This window comes from Anarrhichthys ocellatus, unplaced genomic scaffold, assembly GCF_004355925.1.
Source record: "Anarrhichthys ocellatus isolate YVR2014 unplaced genomic scaffold, GSC_Weel_1.0 scaffold25, whole genome shotgun sequence".
Taxonomy (NCBI): Eukaryota; Metazoa; Chordata; class Actinopteri; order Perciformes; family Anarhichadidae; genus Anarrhichthys; species Anarrhichthys ocellatus.
In genome coordinates this window covers 6,401,141-6,411,691 of record NW_022280055.1, presented here as the reverse complement: position 1 = coordinate 6,411,691, position 10,551 = coordinate 6,401,141, and the positions used below count along the sequence as shown (strand labels likewise).

The 10,551-nt window shown below is 43.6% G+C and overlaps 1 protein-coding gene across 1 annotated transcript in view; it reads left to right on the top strand.

The window, feature by feature from the left end:
* LOC116391339 (probable ribonuclease ZC3H12D) overlaps positions 1 to 7,782 on the top strand; it is a 9,237-nt gene extending 1,455 nt beyond the window's left edge. Inside the window, exons 2-6 of the mRNA XM_031861838.1 lie at positions 228 to 627; positions 3,541 to 3,680; positions 5,052 to 5,286; positions 5,442 to 5,548; positions 6,439 to 7,782. Coding sequence (XP_031717698.1) covers positions 329 to 627; positions 3,541 to 3,680; positions 5,052 to 5,286; positions 5,442 to 5,548; positions 6,439 to 7,325 — 1,668 coding nt within the window. The 5' untranslated portion in view covers positions 228 to 328 and the 3' untranslated portion in view covers positions 7,326 to 7,782. The remainder of the gene's footprint in view (positions 1 to 227; positions 628 to 3,540; positions 3,681 to 5,051; positions 5,287 to 5,441; positions 5,549 to 6,438) is intronic.
* Positions 7,783 to 10,551: the final 2,769 nt, after the last annotated feature.

Below are 10,551 nucleotides of genomic sequence, written 5' to 3'. Positions count from 1 at the left end.
GTGTGTGTGTGTGTGTGTGTGTGTGTGTGTGTGTGTGTGTGTGTGTGAGAGAGAGAGACAGAGACAGGGGGCTTTCTTAACCAGCGTCACGTCAGCCGGTGTGTGTGCTTGCGTTGACTGTCATGAGGATGTGGTAACCCCCCCCCCCCGCCCTCGTGCTTCCTGTGTTTACAGTGACTGAGGTTTGACTCCCCCTCAATCCTCTCACCTGTCAAAAAAAAACACAGGCCCGTTGCCACGGAGACGTTGACAAGTAAGGAGGCGAGGAGGAGTCCCCGTCCGGACAGAACCCGAGTGAAGGGCCGAGGAGAGGAAGCACACGTCCGTCATGGACCACCAGATGCAGCAGCAAGCCAATGTGGAGCGGTTCCTCAAGTTGGGGTACTCGCACAGTGACATCCTGAGGGTGCTGGAGAGCCTCCGCCACGACGCCCAGACCAACGACATCCTGGAGGAGCTGATAAAGACCTGCCACACACGCGGCGGCAACGGAAGCGTCCCGAACAGTCCCAAGCTGGTGTCCAGAGGCTGCAGCCCCTGTCCCGGTCTACCCAGACCCGGATCAGACAGAGAGCCCGTCGCTGGCTTCAGACCAGTGGTTATAGATGGAAGCAACGTGGCCATGAGGTGAGTCCACTCACAACTTAAGGATACTTGTCTTATATATTTTGTATGTATGTCTTCAGCTGCAGCGGTGGAGGAAGTAGTCATGTCTTTTACTTCAGTAAAAAACTCTGCTGTCATTTTACTAGTACAGTAGTTTTAATAAAAGTACAGAAGTATTATCAGCAAAATGTACTTAAAGTATCAAAAGTAGTTGTTTGGCAGAATGCTTCTAAGAGCTTTGTATTATTTCCTCATTATCTGATTATGATTATTATTATTATTATTATTACCAGTGCCTTTATATATTTGCAAGATTTCAGTTCTAGTCAGGGAGCTCTATCTAATTACTTTATATGTAATTTAATCTATATTGATACATGATACATATTTAAGAGGTTTATCGAGATTTGCAAAAATCTGAATCTGCAACTGTAGTTGTAAAGCAAATATGTCTCTGAAATGTTGTGGAGTAAAAGTACACGTATAAAGTAAAAATGGTGGTATCTCAAAGTTGTGCTGGACGGTACTTGAGTAAATGCAGGTCGTTTCTTTCAGACACTGTCTCACTGGAATTTCATTCTTGGGCTAAAATAAACATTAAAGAAAATTTTACATGAGAAAAAAAAACATTCTCTTTCTTTACTTCCTGGAAAAAATAATTTCTTTAGGTGTGACGCTTTTACAAATAGCGCAGATGTTCATGTGCGTAATCGAATTTAAAAAAGAACATGACAACTGCACTATTTGAATGTTAAAAATGAATTTCCGTTCACATGACAGCGTCCTTTATTTGTGTCAAATCTTGTTTCACTTCGCAGAATCGATCGCGGCACACTTCCTCTTTAAAGATGTGGGAAGTGAAAACACGATGTGCTCCTTTTTATTCTCCTCTCTCTGTCCTCTTCAATACAATAAAAAGTCAGACTCAAGCCGTTTGAGATGATACTCTGCAGTATGCATATAACACCACACTGGCGTGAAATTGCCGCGTCATCTAATCTCAACTTTTACCTGTTGGTAACGAGGAAGTTCTGAGTCGAAATTTGCTCAAACAAATAACGCGTCAATGGGCGAGACGGCATGCTGTAAATTCAAAAGGGGGCAACAAAAGGGCAACGTTTTCACCACACATATTCCTGTAAGGACACGGAGGAAGAGAAGGTTCGAGGGTTTACTGTAACACCTTCATTCCCAGGAGAGGCGGGCGTGTAACTGTGGTTGGCCTCAGGCAGGGAGTCTCTCGTCGGGCTCCACTTCCCTGTACGCACCTCTTCAGAAGTTACCCGGCGATCCGGTTATGCTGTAAGAACTGACGTTCACTGAGTCACCTCGACGGTTCCCTTTAGTTTTATATTTGGACTGAATTGAGAGACCGATTTAAAAAGTGTTGAGATGGTGCATGGCTTTAAGCCCCTCTTATGGCTTTAAGCCCCTCTTATGGCTCAACCGCCCCATAAAACTGGCTCCTACATTTCCCATAATGCCACTCAATATATCAGTGTTTACAACTTGTTGTGTTGCCCCCAGCTGGTTCAAATAAAAAAGAAAGAAGAAATAAAATTGCTGTTTTATACTATACTGTATGTCACCAAAAACAGGAGAATACTTTGCAGTAGAAAGCAGCTAGTTAAAGTAGTTTAACTTTAATCTTCAACTAAATTGGACTAAAACATATTCAAGATGAACGAGCAGGCAGTGATTGCTTGTTTCCATTAACCGTGCTGCTCCTGACTTGCGTCTCCTGTGGTTTTATAGTTTAACTCAAGGAAAGTGCTTTCAGGCTGCAAGTATAAAGGATCAAGGAAACGTCATCTTTACGACTCGCCAATGAAGTTATGCAAGATATACCTGTATTCAGACTCCAGACACTCACGCCAAGCCTGGCTACTAAATTATTACTGGGTTAACAAGAAGCAATCTCAAAAGGCATTTTCTAAAATAAAAAAACAGAGATGTATCAAACAAACAAACCAAAATCAAAAAAATTTAATTAAATACAAAAAAATGTAATTCAATTAAATAGACTGCTGCTTTTGTTTGAGACAGAACTGAAAGTGAATTTGAAGTAGAGGAATGCTCTTATCTAAGATTAGGCAGATCTAAAAAAGAAAGAAAAGAAGCGGTACCTGTTGTATTCAAAGTGCCTAACCACTTCCTGCCGACAGGGAGAAGGGGAACCACAGTCGCATGGACGCGCACACACGTTTTACTTTTGCTGGCGGGCAAAACAACCCTGTTTACTCCATCAGTAGCTAGAATGTCCTTGTGTTACAGTGAGGTTTGGATTTCAGAGAACAGACATTTGTAAGGCAATCCGGTACTACTGTACCAGATCTGAAAGCACGCCAGGCTTCACTGAACTGCTGGTGATGATTTTCAAGTTACTTGTGCTCTTTTATTCATTGAATTCAAGGAAATGCAATAACTTTTTTTATGGTCTATTTTCGGGAAACGGCATGTTTCAGCGAAAAAAACAAACAAAGGCTTTGTTTCTCACTCATAATCTCTCACTTGTACCTCCTCCCTCGGGACGTAACAGCTGTTATGTTTCCGAGATGAGTCAGGGTTTAGATTTGATGACAAGTTATTTTGCCTGTTTTTTTTATGTATTTCTTCAATACAAAAAAGTAGCCCCTGTTTTGTAAGGCACTATAATTCAAAATAAAACTTACATTTGAATTTCATTTTTAATACGAGAGAAAGTGCCTTGAAAAAGTGCAGGTGAACAGTCTGTTCTGCATCAACTTACTATTGCAATTGTGTTTTAGAGAACTGAGAGTGCATGCCTTGCAACACATCTACTTCCTGAAAAGGGGGGGATATATATGTGTGTGTGTGTGTGTGTGCGCGCATACAGTTGCGTGCACGGAAACACAAAAGAAGAAGTTGTTTTTTTTGCTTTTTTTGTTGATTCTGGATTCTGTGTCTTTGTAGCCATGGCGACAAGAAGGTGTTTTCGTGCCAGGGCCTCCAGCTGGCGGTGAGCTGGTTCTGGGACAAAGGGCTGCGAGACATCACCGTGTTCGTTCCCCTGTGGAGGAAGGAGCAGCCGCGGCCAGAGGCGCCCATCACAGGTGAGGTCGCCGCCGCCCGCTCTCTCTCTGATACGGTGGTGAGGGCAGTTAAAAGGGGAGAAGCCACAAACCTGTGACAACTCCCATGTTGCGTTTGCTCAGTTTCGTCAGGTTTGTGTGCACATTTTACGTTAAGGCTGACCTCACCCAGTCAGCACGTCATGTTGTATTGAAACAGCTGCAGGTGGTTTGTAGACAATGGATTGCGCGTGGCCCTGTCATGTGGTGCCATGAGACTCTGGTTGTGCCGAAAGACAAACATAATAACCGTTGTATTTAAGCACTGCCAATTAGGACCGACCAGAATTGAAGCCTCAGTTATGGTTGCGCCAACTGACACTACAGTCTCATGTGGTCAGCCACTCCGTTCACTGTCTTTGTAGCGGTGCCAGATTTGATTATAATGGCTTTTAATGCAGCTTTCAAGCTTCGTTACAGAGCGTTACAGGCTCAGTTCTTCTGCGAAGAGACAAATTCCTAATGTGGGAGTCATAACCCAGAATCCTTTATGCACTTACAAGGTGCCTCGAGAGCACACACCTATGTGTATGCATGTATGTGTATGTATGTTGTGCTGAGCATGAATACTATTAGCCCATGGTACTACTAACTCGCAGCAGCAAAACAATCTGATTCATTTGAATACACGGATGTAAAAGAAGAAGAGTATCTTTCACAATATTGAGGCGGTACTGACATGAGCCGGAAATTTCCCAGCTAGGATTACTCATCACCGAAGTCAAGGAAATGAGAAAAAATATCATATTCATAACTGTTCTGGCATGTCATATGCTGCTATCTTTCGTCGTGTTTGGCAGCCTGATCTTTCATTGAAGTCCATCCAGTGGATTGCACAAGTTTCTAACTGTTCACGCTTCCTTATTGTTTACTTATCAAACAATAAGGAAGTGGAACTACCAAAACTGAAATCCAGTATTTTGTTCATGTCAGAGCAAGTCAGCTACAAATGTCTTCTTGACTGAAAGCGATCATTATCCGACTACAAGGAAGCATCCTCCGGGCCCAGTGCAGTTCCAATCCTTCTATGCTCACTATCACAACAACAATACTACAGATAATGATGAAAGCTCATGTGGGCTGCCACATGCATGTCACCTGCCTCAGTATATCATCAGCGAGCATGTTGGCTGCTCATTTGAAATGTAGAGCCAACCTCGATAGGTACAGGTGCGCGTTCGTCGTTTATCCACGGAAACCATTCAGCCAGCACCATTATGTTGGCTGTTATCTTCTGCTTATGGAGCAGTGCTGCATGCTGGGGACTCATTCATATGTCAACCTTGTAGTAGGGTTTTTTTGGGCATTTCTTCAGACTGACTTTCTAAAAAATTGTATTCATGTGTTTCCTAGATCAACATGTGCTCCACGAGCTGGAGAGGAGGAAGATCCTGGTGTACACGCCGTCTCGCTGCGTGAACGGCAAGAGGGTGGTGTGCTACGACGACCGCTACATCATCAAGCTGGCCTTCAACTCGGACGGCATCATCGTGTCCAACGACAACTACCGCGACCTGCAGACGGAGAATCCCCAGTGGAAGAAGTTCATCGAGGAAAGGCTGCTGATGTACACCTTCGTTAATGACAAGTAAGCCTGATGGCGGCTTTAAGGCCTCTGTGCACAAGCAGGGGCTGCTCTTCTGCTAACATATTCTAAGAGAGGGTTCCCCTTTCGCACCAAAATAACATCATGCATTGTAACTGATGTCACCTGATCCTGACTGTGTGTCCGTGCTGGTGCAGGTTTATGCCTCCAGACGATCCCTTGGGTAGAAATGGTCCCAACATCGATGATTTCCTGCGGAAGAAGTCGTGGACCCTGGACAACAAGCTGAAGCACTGTCCTTACGGTTAGTTTTACTCTTCTGTTTCACCCGACACTAGCGCTGAGGTTAGACTTCCTTGTACTGTCCTGGGGGATTAAAACCAACACCATGACAACCAGCAATGCATTTTACATTCCACTGAATCAACCTGTGGTTCATCTGGAAACAAGAGTCCACTGCGAGGCTGCACTTAAAGGCACAGCTCTGCCTTAAGCTAAATGCCAATGTTGGCATGCTAACATGCTCCCGATGAACATCCGGGTGTTTAGCAGGTATAATGTTTGACATGATCGTCTTAGTTTAGCACGCGAGTACAGCTGAGGCTGATGGGAATGTCACTATATCTGCCGGTATGTTGGTCATAAAGTAAACCAAACATATAAGATGTAATAATATGAAAAGTCGTTGGGGCGTCACAAAAGTCATGAGGACGCATCGTCTGGGAACAAACAAATGAACAATATTGTGTGCTGTTCCAGGATATTATTCATTGGCCAAGTGAACACTGACCCTTTCGGTCAAAGTTATGAGGAGTCAACCTAAATCTAGTGTGCAGACTTTTGCCACTCTGATTGGCCACAGTGGATTTTAAATTTTTGGTTTAGAAAAGATGTCACAAGACCGGAATGTTTTCTCATCCCATTGAGGAAGTATTAAAGTACCGACAGTTTTGAGATTTCAAGAAGTAGAAGCTGTGCTCCCAGCTGTGTGAAAATCTCTGTCCTTGTGTTACTTCTTTGCAGACTCCTCACAAAGTTTTCATCTGCCTTCATTGAAACTATGATTTCAACGCAAAAGTAATCTTCTACTTAACTCTCAGAGTAAAGTAGAGTCAGTAGGGGGGGTTGCAGTTTTTGTTGTTTATGGCTGTGTGGGCGCCCATAAATAACCTCTTCTTTCTTTCTTTCTATCAGGAAAGAAGTGCACTTATGGAGTCAAATGCAAGTTCTACCACCCGGAGCGGGCCAACCAATCGCAGCTGTCTGTGGCCGATGAGCTGAGGGCGCTGAGAGACAGAGCCAAGAACTTCTCGCCTAAACCGAGCCTGCAGGACGCGCACTGCTGCCCGGCTGCGTATCAGCCGGAGCTCAGATACACCTCGTCCACCCCTCCGCCTCTGAGCTTCGAGGATCAATCCCGCAGGTCTTCGCCCAGCGAGCAGTTCGTCTACCACAGAGACGCCGGCAGCCCGAGAAGCCAAGCCAACACGAGCCCGGACATGGACGAGGCCTTCAGCTCCATGGAGGGCTCCATGTCCAGGCTCTACATCCAGGACGCTCCCTACACCAGTCCTCTGCACAGCTACAGCAGCGGAGTAGCCAGCTACAGCCACGACGGTTACTCATTCTCAGGGTCCTTCGGCGGAACCACCCGGAGGCCCTGCCTGTGCGGGGGAGGTTACTACCCTCATCAGAATAGTTCGGTGCCCTGCGAACGCCCCGTGTGCAGCCAGTGCAGGTGCGGCCACCAGGAGACGAGGATGTGCCACCGCCAACACCCAGCATGGGGCTCCTGCCCTGCTCTGCCTCCACATAACGGGGAGCATCCCGGCCACTATTCAGAGGAGTACTTGAGACAGCCCTCTTCCAGACAGAGCCACAGCTTACCAAGGGACCCGTGGACGCAGGGCGGCACCAAGAACCCGTCCAGCGATCAGAGGAAGGGCCAGAGGAGCCAGCTGAGCACCCTCTTCCCCCAGAGGACGGTGGAGCAAGTCATGAACGCTTACCCACACATCTCAGACATGACCGAACTGATTTCTCTCATCCAGAGCTACAAGACCAGCCACATCTCCTTCTAGATTAGAAAGGCGCTTTTTATTACGGTTTTTTTTGACTCAAACTGAGTCCACACTGGAGTTCTCATCCCAGAAGCAAAGTGAAAACTGCAACAAAATAAAAAAGAGAGAACGTTTTTAGTTCTCTTGATTATTACGTGAAAGTAATGTACTTGTGCTTGACCACATTCCAAACTCACCCTTTATTTTCAGCATTAAAAGTGACTTGATCTGATGAAGCCTTGAAAACGTAGCAGACCGAATGCTATCTCTTTAATATAAAAGTGCAATGCACTACGCTCCATACATGCTGCTTATTGTAGCAGCAGAAATCCTTTATTAAAGCAGCATGTGTTGTTTTCTCATGTTGCCTCAAAGTGAGGAACTCTATTATACTATTCTGTGGAAAGAAATGCCGTTGACTTGTTTTTCTATGAATTCTGTGTTTTTGCTGTCCCTGTGGAATAAAAGCACTCAAATCGCTCTCGTGTCTTTAAATGAACACTGATTCAAACTGAGAGCTGCTGCTGCTGCTGCTGCTGCTCTCTGCTGGTTAGACCTCTCAAGGGTTGATACAGCAGGTGTTTCCCATCAGCATGCTGACATCTTTGGGCCAGCAACATTTAAAGAGGCGGTCCAGTGATTTATTGTTGCATTTCCATAAATGTTGGACTTGCATGAGTTTTATTAATTCAAAGGAGCAGATATTTTGACTTTTAGTCCCCGATATTGGATGGTTGTTGAGGTTGTCCGGGCCGACAGACAAATCCACATTCATTCATTCACCGCCCTGCTACCATTTGTGTATGTTGTGTACTTAATCTAAATTTGTCTTTGTATTGCTTGGTTGCAGTTCAAATTTGCAATAGTGACCTAAAATCTGCCCTGAATTCTGGTCAAATAGTATCTGTGTTTATTGAGCTTAACAAACTATCGATATGCCGGCTATATAAAGAATGAAGTCGTCATGAACGCTCGACAGCTTTTGTTTCCTTAGAACGAATGTTGCCCAATAACGATCGATCAGAGCACCCTCAAGTGATAGTTCATTTAGAGTTTCCTTAAAACACACTTTCATACAAGCTTTGTTATATTAGAATCGCTAATTAATTAACAGTAAAATAGATGGAAATTAAATGAAATTGAAGATGATTTATCAGTGCAAATATCCATACTTCATCTAATACACCAAGGTTGGTTTGAATGCATTATTTCAACATATTATGACTCTTTATGAGACACTTTAATATATACAGTATATATAATAATATATATAATATATATTTGACTATGTGTGTAAAACTGTCCAGAATTATTCCAGTAATCACAATGCTATAATGAAAAGGGTTACAGATCAAACGGGGGTCAATTATCCACCGTAGAAGCCATCAATATACATCCACAAATATTAAAACCATTAAGTAAACTGATTTGCCATTACTAGCATATTTATTCTGCTTACAAGAGCAACGTTACCGTATTTAAGCAGCTGGTTATGTGAGGAAATGTCAGAAACAGGAGCATTTTATGATGTAAATTAAAATTGCGCCAATCCTATTATAACTGCTGCTGAACATGTTACACACACAGAGATGGATTACCTTAAACTATATTCAAGCAAGAGAAAATATAGAAACAGAATCAACACTAACTCACACAGATGTGGGTTATTACATTTACTGTCACATGTATTCAAGTCACTTTTTTTAAGTAATTGGTACTTGTCAAAGTATGCGACATACTGTACTTTTTGCTCTTACGTGAGTAGATTTATAGAGAAAAGGCTATACTTGTACACCCTTACATTTTGATACATTCATTGCGCTACTTTATTGATTATTTAATGCATTCATGATCCTTTAAGAGGGCGGTGGCCAGTTGGTCCACATGCGCTCGGATATCCTATGGCAACCGCGCTGTTGTGTCAATGCAAGTTTAATATCATATAAATACAGTATAGCATGCTTCAAGACTACTACTTCAGCTTTCTGCTTTATTAATCTAAAGATTCAAGCTCGCGGTATGCGTTCAACAAGTCAGGCTTTGTGTAACCTGATGAAGAGAGAAAGGTATAGAGACCAAATTATGCACACAAAGACAAACTACTTAAATTTCCATGTGGACATGACAGATATGTTTCAACCACAGGTGGTATTCCTCAGGTCAAAGCCGAAATGAGTCACGTGATATGAGACTTTTTCAGAAAAGTAAGACACCGATTGGTCCACCTCGCTGATCCTATTGTCTTCATGTGATTGGAGAGACATGGATGTGACGTGTGGCATCTGGTTTGAGGACATCTGAATGACCAATGTATAGGAACCCTGCAACATGTTGACACCCTTTATATTCAGTTTCACATAACAGACACTGTCTCGTATGCACATGATTAGCCAAATAACAATATTATAGGAGAAACATCCAGCAGCACCCAGCCCTCCACAGACAGACCCAGATCCGGCTTCAGCGTTGCTTTGGACCTGCAGTCAGAAGGTAAGAGGAGAGCTCTGCAGCAGCGGCCCCTCCTTCAGCCGCAAGTACAGCTTCACCTCCATGATTAGCCAACACCACGCTGCTGGAGGTCCAGGATGTATTGCTGGGCCCTCTAGAGGGAAGAGAGGCACGGGAGAACCTGAACCAGGCCGGACAGACTGTCAGACCCTGCTGCAGGAAAGAGAGAAGTTTTCTGAAGGGATTCTGGTGCGAGGAAACACTACCGCTTTTGTCCACAGGGACCGCCAAAATCAACACAAAATGAAAATTCCTTGTAGTAGCTTTAACATAATGAAGGTGGAACATGGATATGACACACATTTCTCCTGAGCTGCTGGGTGTTTGCATCGGATTGAATGACAGCATGAGAGGGCAGGGGCACTGGGAAGGATACTGGGGGCCTGAACCTGCGCTGTTTCCATGTGGGCAAAGTTTATTTATTTGGCATAACAGTTAAAGGCCCTCACAGTAAGAAACCAATTGAGTAAACATTTTGCTACGTCACAGCAGAAAAACTGCAGCTGGAACTAATAGTTAACAATGGCTGCATTCCATTTAGGTTTTATTAAATTGCAGGGCTCTAGTATTGTGCATGCTGTCTTATTGGGACACTTAATAGAATTGTTTGCTTAGTTTAATTAATACACACTATGGTATTGTAAAGATTTGGGAACATTAAGCTGGTGGTATATATATATACATATATACATATATACATATATATATATACATACATATACATACATATATATATATA